Source organism: Echinococcus granulosus, assembly GCF_000524195.1.
Source record: "Echinococcus granulosus chromosome Unknown EG_S00024, whole genome shotgun sequence".
Classification (NCBI taxonomy): Eukaryota; Metazoa; Platyhelminthes; class Cestoda; order Cyclophyllidea; family Taeniidae; genus Echinococcus; species Echinococcus granulosus.
Genome location: NW_020170404.1, coordinates 204,141 through 225,498, shown reverse-complemented (window position 1 = coordinate 225,498; position 21,358 = coordinate 204,141). Strand labels below are relative to the sequence as shown.

General features: G+C 42.4%; 1 protein-coding gene across 1 annotated transcript; it reads left to right on the top strand. All coding sequences in view use genetic code 11, as the record gives it.

Moving 5' to 3' along the window:
* Nucleotides 1-1,215: 1,215 nt before the first annotated feature.
* EGR_04059 (Protocadherin gamma-A4) lies at nucleotides 1,216-19,753 on the top strand (the record flags this gene model as incomplete). Its single annotated transcript, XM_024493308.1, has 7 exons — nucleotides 1,216-1,376; nucleotides 8,080-8,236; nucleotides 8,312-8,612; nucleotides 14,242-14,581; nucleotides 15,280-15,544; nucleotides 19,532-19,610; nucleotides 19,665-19,753. 7 exons carry the CDS (start codon nucleotides 1,216-1,218, stop codon nucleotides 19,751-19,753), a joined length of 1,392 nt encoding a protein of 463 aa, XP_024352222.1.
* Between the last annotated feature and the right edge of the window lie 1,605 nt (nucleotides 19,754-21,358).

The window sequence follows — 21,358 nt, the reverse complement described above, 5'->3', positions numbered from 1 at the left end:
ATCTTTTTCTGGTACTTCTGATTCTCTGTCCCCCTCCCCCATCCCCCTCTGCATAAAATTTATCAACTTAAAGCATCTTGTTACAAGCACCTGCATAGCCCATCCCCCCGTATCCGCCCTGCCCCAGCAGTCAGCGCTGGTGTCCATTAGTCACTATCGTTGTGGCCTATCTATCTTTACGGCACTGCTACCTCCCGCTCTAATGAAGATGTGCGCACACATCCGTAGAATGGAGGACTCGTATTCTCTCGGCTTGCCTTTATTTTCTCCGAGTTGTTTCGTCAATACCTCCCCAGCCCATTGGTTGGTTGTCGGAGCCGGAGGATGACGCTTTTTGTGGTCTGCACCCACGGCTGAACAATGCGTGATGTAACGATCTGGAGGCTATATTTTGAACAAGAGAAATAGACGGTTTATTTCCCCTCCCCCGCCTTAAAAATTTCTACTAAAAGTGACTAATTAGGGCGGTATTATCCCCACAAATAATGAATTATAAAACTGGACATAACTCCTTTTTTGCCTAACACTACCGAGTTTGGTTCGATAGAATGAATTATGCCCATAAAGACGCTGATGCTGACAACCGTCTGTTTTGATGGGCTGCATCAAAGGTGGAAGGGCAGTCGGTAGTTGGCGTGTGAGGTCCTGGCCCGTCTGTCAACTGAGGTGCTGCAAATATTAAATACTTTCCATAAGGCAACTTTTCCCCCCAAATGAGTCACGGTCTGCAAAATCGTAATTTTGATGTATTTCTAGGTTTGGCCAACCGATGGATGAAGTGATAAGAACTGGTCTTGTAGACTTTGTTATTTTGAGAAAAACTTTGCCAAAAATTGAACAGATGATAAAGAAAACGAAAGTGTGGAGAATGGGGGTCAAGACGCATCAGTTTTGCATTTTTTTATCCTTTCCATAAGGTCTTGTCTTACTTTAAGAGGAATTAGCTGTTAGAGGCACAGTCGAATCCAGTCGAGATCACCATTTACGCGTTCAACAATGTCACATCTGGCTGGTATTAAGCCAACCGTTTTAAGCTTCCTTTCCATACTTTTTTGGAATATAAATTTTAACAAGGGAAGAGGAGGGAAAATGACACCCCAGTCCTTGAAGATGACGTTGAATGTCACGCCAGCCGCCGACAGGCGTTAAGTCTACACGAATCATCTTAGATACTTATAGAACTCAGTAGTATGTGTATTAGGGTACTATTGGGTGATGTCACCTGCGGATGCCAAGTCTCGACGACAAGCCTTTGCGGGTCAAGAAAGAGAGCTTTGCGAGGAGTTGGAGGTGCCCAATGTTGAATGGAACCCCTGTGTCAACCGTTGGCATGCCTACAACAACAACAACATTCTTGATCGCTACGTTGACTTGAAGTTCAAGAGTCCATATCTCTAAAATGCATCAGTTCTACTTTCCTCAAAATTTATCCAAATTCATCGTGGAATACAGCCAGTGGAGACAACCAAGTAAAGCGTTTTGGCTTAAAATTTTTTTCCCAAAACTCAGTACATCCTTTTGACTTTGACTACTACCTCTGTCTGTTAATGCCATCACTTAAATGCCAACTTCACTTTGGTTATGAGACAAAGTGTCGTTCAGTACTACAAACGCAAGAATATGCTCTCCTGCTACCAGAGCACCATCATGTTTAAGGTGTTTGTAAGGAAAAAGATAACTCCTACTTGTGAATGTGTAAAACGCAGAAAAGAAAGCACTCATAAAACTTGCCTGATTGTGTTCGCCGTTGGCTCTTTGTTTTCTTCTACCAATCACATCATCTACGATGATCTCCCCCGGTTTTTAAGTCCCCTGCAGTCCTGGGTGATGTGCTCTTCACGAATTCCAACACATCAAGTCCACGTCACTTCAATTCGTCAAGTTGACACGTAAATTGTGGCAGTCTTTTACTGTTCCAAGTTAGGTGGCCATTTAGTGGGAATTTTGCTGCATCGTAGTAGGCGGTGGGACTGCTGAAGGTACGACCTCCGATAAGGCCTTGTGAAAAAAGTCCTGAAATTCAAACTGCATTTAAGGCACATTCAAAGAAGCATGTGCTTTCGCAAACAACTCTTATAGACCGCTATTTTTGTGTCCGGAAATGTCACAGGTCTTAAACAGGTGGACTGTAGTGCAAATTCATTTGACAGCCGAGTAAACACAAAGCGATGGTCGGTTGAAAGTTCATATCCCAACAAAATGCTGCAAGACGAATGTTTTTACTAGATATTTTGAATAAGTCCCTCTGGGTGATGATCATGTCCACTTTTTTTCTTTTTATCACTGGATCCCCACCTTTTTCGTCTCGATGGCATGTAATTAAAATTTAGTGTTCCTTCCTTAGGTCGCTTTAATTAATCACATTTTGTTCGTCCTCTTTTAATTTTCATATAATATTTATAATTACAGAGTTAAAAAAATGGCCTCAACTTTGCAATCGCCATGATTAGAGGGAGGTCCTTACCATCCTACTCCCCATGTACCGTAAAATTAGATGATTTTCCACTTGACTAGATATTTGAAAGAATAAAATAAATTTATGTCTCCTATTTGGTGCTTTAAAGACGAGCTATTTTCCCTTTCTTCTGTCCACCTGAATTGACTGTCATGATATGAGTGGAGGGGGGTCCATTGTTATGACCTCCATCACTCATTCACGCCGACCTGATTCGCTGGGGAGGAATGCGGAATTGAGAGGCTTAAGCAGTTCATTTTAACACTATCTTCTGTCTCTTTCTACACTTTCAGAACTCACTAGGCCTTTTCTATTGGGTTGAATAAAAATTCGTTCTTAAGTAGCGAAAATTACTCAGTTCAATCTCAGTGAAATGCGTAGCAAATAAGAAAACGAAAAGTGGAAGAGTTTACAATGAAATCCACTTTTGAATGCAATTGAGCCCTGTCGAATCCTTTTTTGCATCTTCCGTAGTATTTGTCATCTTCTTATTCAAAAAGAAGGGTCTTATGCACTCCACTAGACAAACATAGGGTTAAATCCCGATACTACTGAAAACGGTCAAATCAAATACCTAGTAACATCTAAACCACACAACTTTTACTCCTTTTCTACCAGCACCACTTAATCATCCAGGCTTAGTTAATGCGAATTTGTTTGGCTAATTTTGAGACAATGGTTGGGTGGTAGACAGGATGTAATAGCCCCTCAAACGAGACGAGAAAGGGGAAATCTACCTATAGAGCTCAAAGTAGGTAGGTGCCTCATTCGGCACCACGCTAGTATCTCATAATGGTTCAAAGTCATCACATAAAGTTCTCAAAAGGAGTTTAAAAAATAACATTTTTAATGCTCCCAGCTCAGTAATCAAAAATGCATGCTTAATGGACAGACAGGCAGACAGGGAGCATGAGGCGAACCTTAGGACACTCAAATGCTCCCTCAATTCCCATGTGTCATGGCATGCACTAGTATTTTTCTAAGAGGGGAAAACAATTTTCTTTGTTAGTCACTCCTCATTCCTCGGTTCGTTTGTTCGTTCCTTCGTCCACGCCGATCAATCAAATGATTACAATCAACTCGAGCCTTACGAATAAGCCCTCTGGCACTATATTCCGAAAGAGGGAGAACCTGTTTGAATTCCCCATATTTGTTCAGGGTAAACACTGTTGCAGAGTTGACAGACTACTTCTGTGTAAATAAAGCCTCTTCTAATTGACTTATCCCTCCCCATGCTAAAATACGTCGGCAGCATGTGTATGCGGAGTGGGGGCGTGGAGGAGGAGAGGAAGAGGAGGATAAGAAAAGGCCGGTAGTAGACTGTCCTCATTAGGATAGCATTCTTTCAGCCCTTAAAATTTTTCCTTTTTTTCCTCCTCCTTGTCTATTTAAGAAAGGCGCCTAGGTGATGATTCAAGAGATAGGCACTTTATCAGAAAAAAGAAACAGCGGGAAATTTTTCTCCTCCCTCTTCTTCTGGTTCCCAGTCCAGGGGCTCACATGACATCAAAATGGCGAATTGAACTAACAATTAAGATTAAATTAAAGTGTCATTTAATTTCAGGTTCCCTTCAATTATAGTCCGCTACTTATTTCCCATGCTGGGCATAGTTAGCTCACTGCCTTCCCTCCCCAATCCCCATTCTTTATGGACTTCAGATTAAAGACATGATAGGTAGTATGTCCAGCCTCATCCTAAGTGCTTGAGTTGGAAATAATTAAGCCAATGCTGTTTAGTCTGTTTTAATCTTTGTACACTTTAATTTACTCTAGAATGTAAGTTGTAGAGTGTTTAGGTACCGTCACACTGCAGAGGGGTTAACAGAGAACCCATACTACTGTTGGAGCTGGCCTTTAGCAACAGAATCCTGTACCGATCCACTTTCGATATTTGTCAAACAGTTAAGATTTTTGGAAAGCCGTTTTGTACCACAGTAGATTAATTGTTGGTGGGACTCACGTGATTGTATAAGGGACGTACAAGTCGTTCTGTTGACTGCGGACGACCTTGATGGCATTGCCCAGTGTCTCCTACTGCCGTGCGTGCGCTAGCCCAATCCAGACATCATAAATGAAGGCGGTGAGCAATAGTACTTGCTAGTAAGTACATGCAGGTGATAATGGAAGATGTCTCCTGGGGACAATGAAGGCGGACGTCTCGAGACCCCCAATATGTTCTCCTACCTACAGAGTACTTCAAACACATCACCACACGGCGGTGGCACACTTGGTTGTTAAGGTGAAAGACAATTGAATGATGTCGATCTTTTAAGGCAGAAACCTCCAGTCTTAAGTCTGTCTGTCTGTGACGATTTCAGCCGTGGTATTTTCCACCTCACCATGTAACAGCCATTCTCAGAGACATTTTATTCTGACCTTGGAAGTCGCGTCAGCCCACAAGACACGAACAATCTTTCTGTGAGAAAGATGAAAATAACACACAATCTTGAACACAAGCACAAAAACAGAGAAGACTGACACTTATGAGGGGGATGGTGCATTCCACCAGGTAACATCACCAATGCCTGATGACGAAGTGAAGCAGGCTATTCCAGATAGTTCCACCTCACTGCCAAGTCAATCTAGGTCAAAGTCACTTTCTAGCTTCTAGGTAAACGTTGAGATAGATGCATAACTATAGGGAAGGACCGTGTGGACCTTTTCTTTTTTAGTTTAAACCCTAAAATCCCATTGTGACCGGAAGGTCACCTCATATTTCCCATGCCCTCTACCACCATGCAGCTGAGATCATAATCGACCGAAACTGGGTGTTACCACCTATTCTAACCCCATCGCGAGCCAATAAAAGCGGCCGTGTGTGTTTGTGTGTAAGGTGTCACCGTGGTTACCAGGCCTAAAGCAAACAAACGACCCTCCAACTAACCCCATCACTAGTCCAATTTCCCCCTTCTCATTCTTTCTACTACCTCCTCTCCTCACCCCTCCGCATTAAAACGCCTCGGAGAGAACGTGACTATTTACTTTTTAACCGTCATTATTGTGCCCAGGCTCGGAACGTGGCATAAATAGAGCAGAAACAAAACTTATGGACTTGTTATTGAGAATAAATTTTGGGGTACTCACGCCATTACACTTAATCCCATTAGCAAATGTAAATTTGCCATCAAGAGCCTTCGAAGAGTAAGTTTTGCTCTCAAAAACAGATTGCTGGAAGTGGTGTGATGGGTTTTGTCAATCCCAAGGCCACTATCAATGGTTAGTGGTTCAGTTCTTCATCTTTTGTTGGGTTTTCGACTTCTTTTTCAAATAGTCTCTGCAATAGAGTTAACATGGGCCATCAAAAGCCCTTTACGATCCAAAAATTACGTCCTGTTATTGCTGGAATCCTAATGGATCGACTGTTTGCTAATGATTTCGATTGTACGTCCGATGTAGTCCCTAATTCTCTAACACGATATTCGAATGAGAAGATGCTTTCTGTTCTAGACTACAACTAATAAATGTAGCCCACTTACTGCAAACCCGTTTCGCCTAATTGAACATAAAGGCTGTCTTGACCACTACCCGGCCCGTGGAGGAAAGCTAACCGCCACGACCCACTAAATAATCAAAAAAGTGTAAGTGTCATCCTCGGACACAGCCGTTTATTTTCACCTGAGAAGAAACGCACGTCAGATGAATGCGGCACTGGAAATTGAAGCTGTGCATCTGACCAAAAAGGGTCGCTAATTGTACAGAACTAAGCAAAGCTGCCCGGCCTTTTAATGGACACCGAAAACACCGGTGTGTGATGTAGGGAGTTGTGAGAATCACTTCTTTTCCTTTTTAAGTGCCTACACCCTGAGTTGATGAGTGTCGACGCTTTGACGGGGTGCAAGGTCTGTGACGAGGTAAACCCTATTTGGAAGAGCAAATTTGAAAAGCACCTTATGATAACAATGTAGATTTACCATGATTTAAATGGTGAATAACCCTAAAATTGGCGATTTTGTGATCCTACGACTTCTAAAACGGGAGAGTTAATCCTTCTGATGCCTTCAAGTGTGCAGTAGAAAAATTGTGCATAATTCCCCTTTATCTTTTACTTTTAGCCATAACTCAACACTAATATATTTTTAAGGAATGCCAAACGACGGCTTGGACTCCACTACGCCAATCTCAAAACTAGGCCTTGTGCTCTCAAGCTGTCAACCAAAGAAAGGTTCTACGTCACCCACATCAGGTGAATAGGACGCTGGAAGTTGAGGCCGTGCATATGACGAATAAGATGATAATAGATAGCCAATTGTGCAGAAGTAAGCAAAGCTGCTTGGCCTTTTGATGGCTACCGAAAACACCGATGTGCGATGAAAAAAGTTGTGAGAGTTACCCCTTTTCAGGTTCAAGCAACTACTCTGAGTTGCGGACTGTTGACACGTCAACGGTGTGTGGGATCCATGGTGAAGCATATCCAATTCAGAAAAATACAAATTGATGAGTATCTGCAAGAACGACGACGTTAGACGCTAAATGCATTTTAATGGCATAACTTTCAGAATAGGCTACAGATGCTACGTCTGTGGTTATCATTCTCGTGATCCTACGGCATCCGAAGCGGGAGAACCACTCTGTCTGATACATTCTAGTGCATCGTTGGGAAAAGGTTTACCTTGCCCTTTTATCTCCTTTCTTGACCTATAACGATCGCTAGAACTCCAGCATGCTTGACTTAAAAGAGAGCCTTTCATTCATCAATTTTTCGTGAAAGAGGCGCAGCACTGGTAACCGTAGCTTTTGGAGCTTTTTGGATTTAACATGCGTTCTTCCTACATAACTGTCGAAATGCACTTAATTAGTGACATACAGGAGTGAGGAGGCTAAAAGGCAAGAAGAAAAGCAGACAGCCATTCGTTGGAGCTTGATTCTGATTTTAGAAAATGGATAAATTCTCATTCTGGACCTTTTAATACAACCGCGTATTACCAAGGGGAAAGGATATTACCAATGAGAATTTACTAGATTTGGTCCATTTAGCCAGCATTACTCCCTTGCCAGCAGTTATACCAAGCGAAATTTAAAAATACAAATGGATTATGGACTTGTAAATTCACAATTAAAGTTGAGTCGACGCAAATGAGGAATGAGGAATGGACTCACTCTCAAAACGGAAATGCGGCAGAAATAAGTTCTCATGGCAAGAAAATCAGACAAAATTAAATTTGCAGATGATCGTCAGATTATTTTAAAATGGGAAGAATTCTTTATAAGTGTGATGAGTGCAGCTTCCTCTACCTCATTTAAACAAAATATGCTTCCAGCTATCCAGTATAATGCTGATCAGAAAAGTAACTTTTAAATTCATTGATAAATACAATCATTTGATCCAGATTGTCAGCACTGGGATCATAAACTACGAAAAAATCAAGCGGCTTTTGGCCTCAAGTATAGGCTATGCTTTATCCATCATTAGAGTCAGGAAATGAAAAAAAAACGCTTTATCAGCGCAATCAGTATTACAAATGCATTAAACAAGAAGACGCATTAACATTTAACCGATGAAGTCAGCTTACAGCTAAATTACGGCGGTGACGATGGCAGCTTGAGCATGGACTGAACGGTTCCATTGGCCAGTATCACGGCTATCTACCAGTTTGACATCAAAACTACCACCTCCTCTACTTCAGGGTGGTCAGGGCTACCCGCGTTCAAGTTAACGCTAATTGGACACACTTCCGTGACCCCGAGTGGTCGACCAATCCACCAGCAGACGCGGTAGAGCGCGCATGCACACACGCACCGAAGCACGCACACATGCACGCAAGCATAACCTGGCGTAGAGGAGTGACCGTGTCTACCTTTTTATTCCTCTTTCGTCTTCTCCACAGACGCCGAGGGTAAATCCCAATGACGGTCCAGTATCACCTCCTTCTCTGTCTCTTTCTCTCTCTCTGCCTTGCATGGCTTCCCATTGCTCTCTCCTCGTCTTGGCGGATCCCTGCAACTGAGGTGAAGTACAGGTTTTCGGAGAACAGTCCTCCGGGGCAGATTTTGGGGAATGTCGCGGGCTCCGCGCCACAGAAGAGCGTGACGTATGCATTCGGTGCGCCTTCACAGCTCTTTCACCTCGACCCCGTCACCAGTGAACTCTCCCTCAAGGCTGAAATCGACGCGGAAAAGCTGTGCGGCCTAGCCACGTGGCGAGACGACGAGAAAGGAGGTTGTTAAAGCTCTTGCTTCTTATATTATTCATGCATTTAATACTTCCGGCTCTTCATGGAGTGGTTTATGCTCAAATCTCGATTCCGTTACTTAAAATGAGTTCATTTTATGGAATCTATCTACAGGAATGGGCAATCATTCAGTTCCGAAGCATACGTTGCAGTTTATTGGCTTGTAATCCACTTTAATGCTTCACTGAAGGAATTTATTCATCCTCAAAGATGGTTCCTGCAGCCAGAGAGGACTATGTATTGGATGTCATATCTGTCATATTTGTAGCGTAGATCTGGTTTACGGTGGAATTTTGGAAGTCCAAAGCACCTCTACGTCGTACAAAATGCACGAAACCGAAATATAGCTAAAGTTATATTTTGGTGATTTTAATACCCGTTGTTAGCCTAATCCCACTGCTAACCACAGAAGCAATTACCAGAGCCCTTCTCGTGTATCGATAGCTAGAGTTAGGGTCAGAAATTTTAGTCTCTTTTCCAGCTCTTTTCAGGTTTTAAACTATGCTCCCTCTGGGGTACTTGTGGCTCCAAGTTCTAGCTTTGTGTTCTGTTTTGTACAACTTCATGCTACTGTGTTATTAGTTCGAACCTTGCGATACTATTAACGGTTTACCGGTATCCGTTTTAAAAGACAAACATGGCGCTCATTCCCCTGACCAATTATGTAACGGAAAACGGATTCGAACTTGAATTACTCGCTCAGCTATTGGTCGGTTTGTGGAGGGGAGCACTTGTCTGCGTTACTGGCACAAATGTGGTCAAAACAGGAGTTGGGTTTAAATTGTTTCGCTAAAGTGATTTTTAATTCCTTCAGAAGATTGTCTTTTTTCCACTACGACGAGATTTTAAATCGGTTTTCCCAAACTTTGAAATGGTGCCTTATTATTATCTTTTGGGAAACTTTGGATTTTAAAAACGATGATACAACAGTCATTTTTCAAAACTTACTTTTATTCTCTTGAAATTCACACTTTCTTGCTGCGGTACTTCCGTACTAAGGTTTCTTGTAAACCTTCTGAGTTATTATTTCTTCCCTTTCGTGATGGTCACTTCCCGACCTTATTTGCATTCTTCCACCATGTCAACCACTCAACAGCGATCAGTAGGATATGTGAAATGGAAAAAAGATTTCACAGCACCATCAAAACTTCATGCGTGTAAGATGGCTTTACCAAATTATCACCTCAATGCACTCAACGGTTGGTTTAGTCACAAAGAACAAACGTCCTCCATCAGATAGAAGCTCGTGGGGACTAAGAAAGGGAAGTATGTCCAGGGGTAGGGATTGAAGTGTGGCCGGTAAATAAAAGCATAATACTTTAAGGAACCCTTTCCGTACATTGGATGTCTAGTCGGCGACAGTGCACAAGTTGCAGATGGTCCAAAAAGGGAGCTTCCCTTGATTTTCCTCATTACGCAAGTGCATTGCCGCCATATCGGGCCATATCTACACCCGCCTACACACACTCTCTCTAGACACGTACTGAAGAAGCGTCAATTTATGCCGCGTTGCTCCAACTAATATTTCTTACCCCCTCTCTCTTGCTCTGCCTCTCTCTCCATCCCTTTACTCCACCCACCGGTCTCTCGTATCGTCGTGAGCAATGCGTTAAATGGACGGTGGGCACTTAAGGCAGTGGGTTATAGAATCGACGTACGCAGTTTAGATAGGCAGAAGATATGGCGTCAGGCTTGTCTCTACTCATTTTTGATTTCCACAATGGTAGAGCAATTGCCTTGTGTTAATAAATCAGAGGGTTTTCTCAAGGGAGTGCGCAATTTTTAATTAAATACACCAAAAAGTAGACTAACGAGCAGTTAAGACGTAGAGGCAGCCCTTTCCAGTGCGTATCAGGAAAACGGGGAAGCTTTGCATCGCACCTTTTGCGGCGTCTGGAAATTATCAGACCTCACCAACAAACTGACTAACCAAACGCAGGCTTGCTTCTATCCGATCACGACACGAGGTCAAAAAGTACGAGAGAGCACCATTTTCTTCTGCCCGTAGATGCTATCATAAAATCTGCTTTAACGGTACATTTTCACGGTCCTCCTTTCCTTAGAGACCGATGTGGACAATTTCAGACGTCTTTTTAACCCTACACTTCTCTCCTATTGCCAAGAAATCGACGTGTATTGTGTGTATTGCTTCATTGTCATAACATTTCATTGTTCCGTACTTTGTAACGATGACTTGTTGTTGTTGTTGTAGCTATTGTGTCCAGGTGTCTTTTAGAACAAAAGTAGCCAAATCCTCTTGCATTGTGTGCTTAATGGATTATACTGGCTTGTGGCAAAAATCGCCGCCTCTGGATGGCAGGGGTGTTTCCCCAACATAAGGGAGAGGGAGGCTGGTTGTTAGTTTGACAAAGAGGTGATTCACTGGCTTTATCTTATTCCGCCTTGCATCCATGTTTAATAGCCCTTTTGATTAGGTTGTGTACATGTCTGTCCCACCTGATGACATTCCCTCATGCAGCAAAATTAATCCAACTTCTCTTTTGACTACCAAAGGTAGGAGATTCTGGGAAAGAGTTTTCTTTTTCAAATGAAACTCTCCCCAAATGCATTTTTGGAGTAGGAGAATGCTCTACCCGTCTCCCTTTTAATTCCTTCGTACTCCCTGCAGCGGTCACGCCCAAATTAAAAACGGTTGTCTAGGCAACGCTGTAGTCTGCTCGATGCCACCGTATAAGTCGTGGGAATTTTGAAATTCGGTTTCGTCTAATTGCATCACCAATTCTTTCGCCCTCTATCAGCCATAGTAATAACCATCCCTCTCTTCGCGGAGGAGTGCTACCTTCTGAAATAGGAAAAAAGTTGATTGAAAATGGGGAATGAGGAGCCCACCTTTGATTGGCTAGACATTATCGATCGAAGGCCAATCACAATGTGACCGCACGGAGCTGTGCGTAAACCGCACGCACGGAGGGGGGACACCCAGAGGGGGAGGAGGTTGCTAATGTGTGCCCTGGTGCGCACGTACGTGTGTGCAGGCTCGCTTATCGGGGACAGGTACGCACGCACGCACCAAAGACATTAATTCATGTGCGGTTTCGGCTAAGCGGTCATTGGCCCAATCATTAATCTGTCTAGACCGCCATCATGCATAGGTGGGACTTGAATACACGACTCTTAAAGTTTGCCGCCTTCTTGTTGGCCGCACAAATCCCAATCTGGAAGAGAAATAGCTCTATTTTTGAATTGTGGCTTTTTAAAATTTACTCGTCTCTCGCATGCTTGGGCCTGGGAAGTGGCGCGCCCATGCATCCTGTTGTGATCCTCATTATTGAAGGGAACTTTTTAGTCGACGTTCTTCATCACTGAATCAGCTACTGGCGAAATCTACTCTAATCGTGCCAAGTCTTGACATACTGGCATCTAACTTGAATCTCAGTTCCATCTAATTTATCCCTTCTGTCCGAGAAGTTGATTTCACTATACTGCACGGCAGTATGTAAATTTTATGCCCAAGAAGAATGGATATAATAGCATTTCGGACTACCGTTTTGCATTGCTCTTCTGCCGACGTGTAAAAGGGTATAATTTTTAAAACAGGATATTGAAACCACTCAGCCAGATTATGACCGCCATTGCGTGTAGTTGTCGTTTTGACCGGTAGTAGTGCAAACCTCCTTACCTGCAATTCAAGAATTATCTCCAAAAACAAATTTTATAATGAAGCACCTCAGGTATGGTCGTCCTTATGCGGCATACCCTAAAGGAGTCATAAGACAACTTTACCACAGGCTAGGCAAACTCACATGTAACAACTTATACTGTTCAACAATGTTACATGCATGATGTTGTGCAGCAGTGGAGGTGGTCCCAACTTAATTCAACCCCCCAAAAATGAAAAGTATTCTTCTGCAGCGTTGTTACTAACTACAGAGAGTCTATTATGCACATTTACTCCAATTATTATTTAATAGGAGAAGGTCTACGGTAGTTAAAACCTTTTGTTGGGGGAGCTGCGGTTGGGTGGTCGTGGTCACTGCTCCTGCTAACGGTACATGCATGTAGAAAAGAGCGTTGAGTGGAGATACGAATAAATGTTTAATTTTTTTTTAAAAAGAGAATAGTTCTTAGGCCAGACTAGTCATGTTGAAATGATTAGATTAGGTATTTATCAATGCTAAATTCGTCGGTAAGATTTTGGTTTAGTAAGTACCACCACCACATTTTAAAGGATCTCCATAAGCGAAAAGGCCTGAGTACCTTAAGCACCGGGTGCACAAGACCTCAACTTATCCGTTGATTAGGTCAAAGATTTCTGCAACAATGCAAAGGTGATATCGATGTAGTTGTTTCACTTCCATTGGTGAAAATGGAGGCAATGAAAGTGTGGCTACGAAGTGACCTCTTAGGGAAATATTTATTTACTTGTCTCGTGCTAGGTAGTGAAGACAACAGCTGAAATAAGTAATTCACAAGGTTTTTTAATATTCCTTTTTACTTTTTTTACCACAAAGAAGAGGAAGTGGACCGTGGATTTTGAAGTCTGCAATGTGACACCGTCTTGAAGAAGGAAATAGTGCACTGTAGTGCACCGCAGTGGTGCTTAAGCAGCCAAAGTAATTAAATTCTTTATTTGACTAACCTATCTCCAAGTTACACTTAATTGCCAGGAGCATGTTTGTTTGTCTAGTGTTTATTGCCTCACAATACGGCGTCTAATGTCTTCTAATGACGGCATCCCTCTATCTACTCCATTTTCAGTAAGGCATCTCAGTCTGTCTTTTGCCAACCTTTTTGAGGTGCCTCATTAATGCAACAAAAACCCGAGATGAAAAAAAATGGAATGTTGCTTAGGCTTGATTAGGAGAGATGGGTTTATTGCTAATTTATAGTAGAGCTGAGAGCTAACTCAAGTGCAGCAACCCAATTGAAGAAACCCAAAAAGGTCAGGGTAGTTATCTATCCCACATGAGTGTCCTTCTGTCCCTCGCCGTGGTTCTTATTCCTCTTCTACCACTGCGAATCGTTCAGTGGATTAGGCTCAACCCCGCAGCAAGATTTAGGACCAAACGCTTTAAGCTCCTTGTTTGACTTGTGGAAGTCCGTGTTGGGAAATCAGTTAAGATACTTGCCTATTATTGTTTCCGTTAAGCTAAAATTGTCAAGGAAGAGGTTCATCTGGTTCGTAAGGCTAGAGACTGGACGACCTTCTGTAGTATAATCCGTATGCAAATTAATTAGCAGGAACATTTACCCAAAACCCGATGGAAGGTATCGTTTTACCCCATTCCACTCCAAATTAATTTCACTCCCGTCAATAAGTAGAACTTGCAGTTGTGTTGGTTGGAAAAAGTCGACTTTGGATAATGGGCCATTTATAAAAGTACCCACAGAATCAGCCATCCGCAGCGAGTGCCTTCCTTCTGTAACCTTCTGACCTGACATCAACCGGTAAAAAACCGAGTTGTCATTGTCACCAAGTTAGTGTTCACTTTGTCCTTGAAGACGTTTTAAAACACGAGAGCTTGAGAGATTAGTAGCGGCATCAGCAAATTACATCCTACTAGCTAGATGTACCTGATAAATTCATGCAATTTGTCGATAGCCCATCACAAACTATGTTTCTTCACTAATCGTCAGTTACATCCACATTTGTAGACCCAAACAACGACCTCACCGATATAGTCACCTGCACACCTTCAACAGGCGAGCTCTCCGTCCAGTTGGATGTGAACGCCATCCTGCCAGACGGTGGTCTCCAGGCCGTCTTTAAGGTGACTGTGGAGGTCCTCGATGTGGACGACAACCCACCTCTGTTTGACAACCAGAGAGTGTGGAAACGACACCTGCGAGAAGTATTTTACCGCAAGGGCCGAAAAATCGACCTACCCAAGGCGCGTGACATCGACCTGCTCCCTGAGCACCGACTCATTCGCTATACCCTCGAGCAACATTCACCCGCAGTTGAAGATACCTTTCACTTTGAAGTCAGCAGCAGGTGAGGTGAAATCCACGGTTGTCTTTTTAGGCGTTCAGAATTCCATGAGAAGGGAATGGATATCACAGAAATTTGTGAGAAGTTAGCTTCAGGTGTATTAGTGTCTTGTAGCTACTACCGATGCGATCTATCTGACATTGATGGGGTGCTTTTGACTGCTTTGTGAAGAGGTAAAGTCAAATAACCGTCTGTTCTGAAATGAAAGAAAACAAAAGCCAAGGAATGCTTAACTAACACTTGGAATATTATGACACGGAAAGATTAGTCACTATAACTCAACCGTCTTGTGAACGAATGCCAACGGCTTTCACCATTTTCACAGAAGGGTTTGTCTATTATGTCCATTCGTTATGCATCCAACACGTTGATTGGTCACAGACACGGTCTCCAAGCCTGTAGGCTGGAGAGCATCACAGCTAGTTATCACTGAGGGACAGACTCAAGGCCCGGCGTCCATAATTGGTTGACATCACTCAAATGTCTTGTCCTTGAGCCAACGCCATACTGTGCTGTATTTGAGGTCTCTTGTATTTACTGTTGGATATCGGCTGATTTGAGATGTACACCTATATTGTTCACCATCACATGGCTTACCATCTTAATTAACGATGTGTGGATTGGAATACTCCACAACATGTGTACCATTGCATATCACGAGTTCTGTCATTTTTTTGTTAAACGCAAGTTTCTGCCTTTAGTGAGACTCCAACGCTGGTTCTGCTAAAAGATCTGGACGCCGAGACGCAGGAATACTTCAACATGACTCTCGTAGCCTTCAATCCCTCCCGGAGCTCACACTATCACGGCATGTACGTGGGGGGCAGGGGTTCGGAACAGCTGGAATCCCGTCTTCAAGTGGAAATCTACGTAGTGGATATGAATGACAACGAGCCCTACTTCGAGGAACCCAGTTGCAACGTGACTGTACATGAGGATACTCTGCCTGGAACAGTCATCTTTCAGGTACGCCATTGAAGACTGTTTATCTCCATTCTGATGGCCTACAGTGGGAACACTGCCTGTCTGCTTGGGGAACATACATGACATGGTGGTAAGGCGAAGTGGTAGACCCTGTCAATTGTGAGTCCTAGGCCCTGTGCCCGCTTCTAATTGGCAAGATTTTCTGATGAACTCGACGACCAACACGATGAAGCTGTGCAATGGATGCAACTGAGGTTTATTTTTGGAGGAGTCCAACTTCAAAAACACTGCGATGTTTCTATACTTAGACTAATTAATTAATTAATGCTGAGGAAGATCATTTTATTGCTTAGAAAGCTCCTTTTATTAGTAACAATTAATTACCAAGATAAAGGAATAACTTCAGAAGCAAGTAACTTATCCCTCTGTTTATTTAATTCTGCTTCTTTTGATGCTTTAAATGAATGGTTTTAAGTATATTTAAATGGGGCCGGGGTGGTCAAAATTTTGCTTAAAAGCAAAAGTGATTTTACTTGCCAGGACTTCTACTAAACACCAGCTTCCGAGTAATTCAATTTCTAACTCGTCTAAAGTCATCGCTCTGGAGAAAGGTAAACTGGTTGCCATAAGTTGCGCGTCCCGAGATTTGTTTATCACGGAGTCAAATGTGGCGATCTCCTATAAAAATAAACAGTGAAGGGTTCAACTTGTACCAAAAGTGTCATATTCACACTATCATTGATGAGTTTTTATTCGAGTGCGCTCACTGATTAGGTGTTTCATTGTTTTCCCATAAAAGATATGCTAGTGTAGGTTTTACGTGTCTGTCAAGGCTTGTTTTATTGTGGCTGATGAAGATGACTTTTTCTGCTTGGTCCCATTCTAAGCTTTGCCATGTAAAATGAACGACTGGTAGCAGTTAAACGAGTGAAACTAAAAAGGATTTAGCGATTTCCAATCATTGCCACCTTTTACCACTCCCTCTCTGGATTTTACACCCTAAATAGTCAAGTATTCCATCGTCTTTGTCATTCCAAAAGCATTTGATTTTATAACAGAAGACCAGACGGCACCATGTCATGTAATCATAGTTGACTAAAGATGGCATCAAAAAATTAATGCAACGGAACTGGTAAAAAATAAGGCATAGCTTATTAGTCTTCACTTACTCTTGACGACAACAAGGCTACTAATAGAAAAGCGGCAAGGAATAACCTCCTTTACACGTTTTGGTTTTTAGGATATTTATAGAGGTAGCCGACTTGTCTTTTCTCTAGTCTAACTACAGATTTAAGTTTGGTGCCGCAATTTTTGATGTGTAGTTTTAATAAGAACTATTACTAATATTGTGCCGTTCCATCTCATTGTGATTGGTTATCTGAATGGGCTCCAACTAATCAGGCATTAGCCGACTTGCATGCAGGTACAGAATGGATTATTAAGGTCAAGACTATATTAAATTGTCCTCTAAGAATGCAGAAATTCCATACTAATTCAGTTTAGCTATCAGCTTAGGTTTGACTAGCTTGTTTTGATTAGTAAAACATCTCTGACACGATAAATAGCTTTCCAGGTCCCGAGACTCCAATTTTGGATTCACATTGTCATGTGACAATCGTCTCCTCCAAAATCGCAGGGGGCCACGCCAGTGCGGGAGGCGACTTATAATTAACGTACAAAAGGGGTTGGAGGCTATAGGCATGGCCGGAGGGCCCTACCATCAAGCAAAACAGCCTGTGGCGCATATTTAAAAGTACAATAAAATAAGTGTCGAACCTCAAGGTAGTCATGGCAGTCGAGAAGAGAGCATAACAGGGTTTCATTTATCGAGTGACAAGACTTGACACGATGATACGTGGTGGTTTTTGTGATTTTTACTAGCCAGTTTGGAGTGACAGGTATGTACTGCAGCAATTATCTCAAGAAAAAAGATCAACTGTTTTGAAAATTTTTGAATAACCCCAGCGTTACCACACAGTTTGACTACAAACTGTCAACAAGTATTTTCTTTTAGAAGGTGGCCAGTCGTAGTTCCTGTGGTCATAATTTGCCACTGCTTGCGTACGTGTCTTATGAAACATAGGTAGAAATGCCTTAGTTCAATCAGAACGGGTCTCTAGTTGTGTAGTCTTTAGAGTTCTACTTCATTAAGTCATAAGATGCCAGCTGAAACTGATGTGATCTATGATTGTCTGTTTTACTCGCTTCTCAAGCAATGGCAGTTAACTTCTTGTCAAAGCTGTTTTTATATGGCACTTGGAGAGGGTGTACGCTATGCGGCAGCAGAATAGACTTCCATATAGAAGCTATCAGAGATGACTCACATAAGGGGTGGAAGGATCACGTTCAGGGAGAGCTGCCATTCCCCACAATGTAGAACGTAGGTGACGATGAACAATAACGCTTTCATTAAGTGAAAGACCGGTAAATGGGTCTCACCCACAACCATCAGGCGTTGAAAATAAGTTTGAAATACCACAAGTTTGTTCTCCGCTTCCTTGGGTGTTAGCAACACTGGACAGTTTGCTGATTGCCTTGTGATGAGAAAAGTTGCGTAATTCACTATTAAGCGAACAAGCGTAGCAGTGATTACACCACCCCAAACGACACATCCACAACTCTGTACCCCTCAATTGGATGCAACTCGATTAGGTGAAACAGCAACGTCTCCTCGAGAAACAGCCAGGACTAGTAAACCAGTCAGAACAAAGTATTCTCGTAAGATCTTACATCTCCTATCGTAAGACTTCCTCGTGAGACCATTTGCTCCCTCGGTGAGATGCGATGGGAGGAGAATACTGCCTCATGCGCCTCTAATGAGACCTCTCCAGGCTCTTGACATTAGTATTTGACAATCGCGTGACCACATGTAAAACAGAACAGATGGATGGGAAACAAAAAGGTGGGACGGATAGATGGATAAAAGAGAGGCCATTGAGTCCACATTTTTTCTTTGTGTTTCGCCAGACAAAAGCGTTGTTGAAGTGAAATTCTCAGCCATCTCATGCTTCTATGGGAATGATTCGCTGGCTGTAATGGTGATATTTAAAAAGCCTTCTGCAGTAATTTACTTTTATTAGACAAAACTGCACAAACTTATTTGAATTCCTCATGTTTATACGGTCATTTTTGGAAAGCCGTCTCCAGAGCATAGAGGTGACTAGGTCTCATGTACATAGTCAATCCATCTTTTGGAATATCTCGGACAAGGTTGTCAATTAACTCACTTCGGTTAATTGTAGCCTCTTACAAATATCCCATGCAAGGTAATGTGGTCAAAAGGGAAAGATCACCACTAAAGTCATCTTGTGTTATATTTTTCAAGATAGGTATCACTGTGGGAAGGCGTCATTGGGGCCAAGTGTTCTTACCATTTACCCTGCAGCACCTCCTTCGTTGATGGATTTGACGAGTTAACCCAATTACAACGAATATTTCATTTATTTAACATTAAATACCTTTTTATAGCTACCGAGTAAACTCCACAATGCAAACACCTTTTTGGCTCTCCTCTTAATACCGTAGACAATGAAAGTAACCATATCGAACGCACGCACCATCAGCTTGATATTCTACTTATTTTACCAACTATTGCGCCTTTTTATCACAAAATTTCTCCTTTTAACTACCCCACGTTGAAGAGCGTGAAATGCATCCGAGCTGTCGAAATACCGCAAGGTACATTCTTGACAATGCCACTAATGGAATCCTTGGAGAATCCGTGTAACCGTTTTATTGGGAATGCAATTTCTGTCTGCGGTCAAACTAAATTATTATTACGTTTATTAATTTTATTTTTGAAACTCAGGAAAATATAATTTCCACAATAGAAGTAACAAGATGACAACATTTCCTGCTTACTTTGAAATGTGCACGGAATAGCAAGAGCAGTCTTTTAATCGCAACTTTGACCGGTACAGTCGTAATTTGGCAGCAGAAAGCGGTTCTGTCAATTTGTCTCCCATGCTACGCATTTCGCGACCGTCTCCTCCTAATCGCTAGATGTGCGATGCGTCACTCACTCGCTAGTGCGTTTCCGTGACCTCCACTAACCCCCTCACCCCGGCGCTCCTCCTCTGTCCCCTTCCCCCGGTTTCCGCGTCGCGACGTAATTCAACATCCACCACCATGTGACCGCTCAATAAACACATGTCGCCCTCAGCCTCCTCCTCCTCCTCTCCGGTGGGTGCGTGCGACCAGCACTCATCAGCCAATAACCACCCACCGCGGCGCGCACGTCTCCGCCAATAGAGTATCGACCTTTGTGTCACCAACCAGCACCATTACTTTTTCCTCCATTCAAGAGAAAAGTTTTTTTAATGCAATGAGAAAATATACTGCTTGGGAGCAGATCAGCAAGCAATTTTGTGAAGTGAGAATTCTTATTCTCACGTAACGTTGATGGAGGTGTTTCTGAGTATCCGGGTTTCATTCTACAGGTTGTTTTGATTCGAGAAATCGTTCTGTTACCTCAGTCTACTGGATGGTAAGCCCCTGTAAAATATAATCTTTGCTTTTTAGCCATCGTGTACTCTTAGGCACTCGTAGAGAGTAGTTTCAAGGGTCTCTTTAAAGTGCCAATCTAAATACCCTTCACACCAATAGATCACGTTTTAGTACTGAGACTGGGCTTTGCAAGTACTTCAGTGCCAAGGGCGATATGTAAAAGGTTATATATTGTTCGAAATTTCATGATTGCAGGCAGTTAGTCTTTTGGGACTTTTTGAAGGAAACGAATAATTTTTGTCAACTAATGGTGCACACACGCACGAACACAATTTTTAGGGCGGTTGGCTCTGTTTGTAGTACTAAGTTTACACGGCCACAGAACGGCTTTAGGAGGATTTTGAACCATCGCGAACTTGCAGCGGAACCGTTTTTCCAATTCTGGAACTCCTCCTTTAAAGACCTTGGGACAAGTGGCGATGAACTTGGGATCTATCGGATGTGGTGGAAACTTCAAGATTCCAGGGATAGATGAAGTTGGTAATGTCGTAAGGTAAACTATTAAGAGGTTTTTTAATGTCAGATTTTATAAAGGCATGTGCGATGGCATAAATATGGTGTCCATAGTCGCCTTTTCCGTGCGTCAATTTCCTTTAACAGATCACCATGGGGTCAAATGAAGATGTTCAGGCATACGGAAATCCTTGGAAATATTTAGAAATATAACAAAGTTTAATTGAAAATACTGACAAAAACCTAGTCATATTTGGCTCTAAAAATGTCAACTTCTAAATAATAGAAGCATTATGGCATTTAATGACCTTGTTTCAGCCACAGTCACCACTTATAACGACTCCAGAGCAGTTCCGTGGACCGAGAGAAATTTCGTTTGAGTCCAGAAATTGTACTATTTTTTACCATTACTAATTAGTAGAGTATTATAAAGTTTTTATAATGTTCTCTTTTTGTCTGGATCAAAATTTAATGTCTCTGTTGCACTCAGGTGTTTGTAGAGCAAAGTGAAGTCCTTCATTAAAACAGTTATTGCGATTTAGAATATTTCTACCTTTAACTACTTCAGCCTTCGCCACCTTTCTGACGTCCTTGCATTTAAACTGAAATAATCTTTAATGAGGAATAATTTACACGCATTTTATTAAGCAACACACTCAAAAACTGGTTGTAAATCGCAAGCTTCGTGCTCTATTGCACGTTATCAGACAATCATAATGACGTGGGGATGTTTTTTGACCATCCAACCAGCGACGTTTTACATTCACCAGTTGCCATGTCAAGAGTGTCAACACAGTGGAGTATGAGTGGGACAGATGAAGTAGTGAGAGTAGGGGACCATTAGTAGAAGGGGCTGGTGGGCGCTCCACTCGACTATATCTTGTCCTCTAGGTGGTG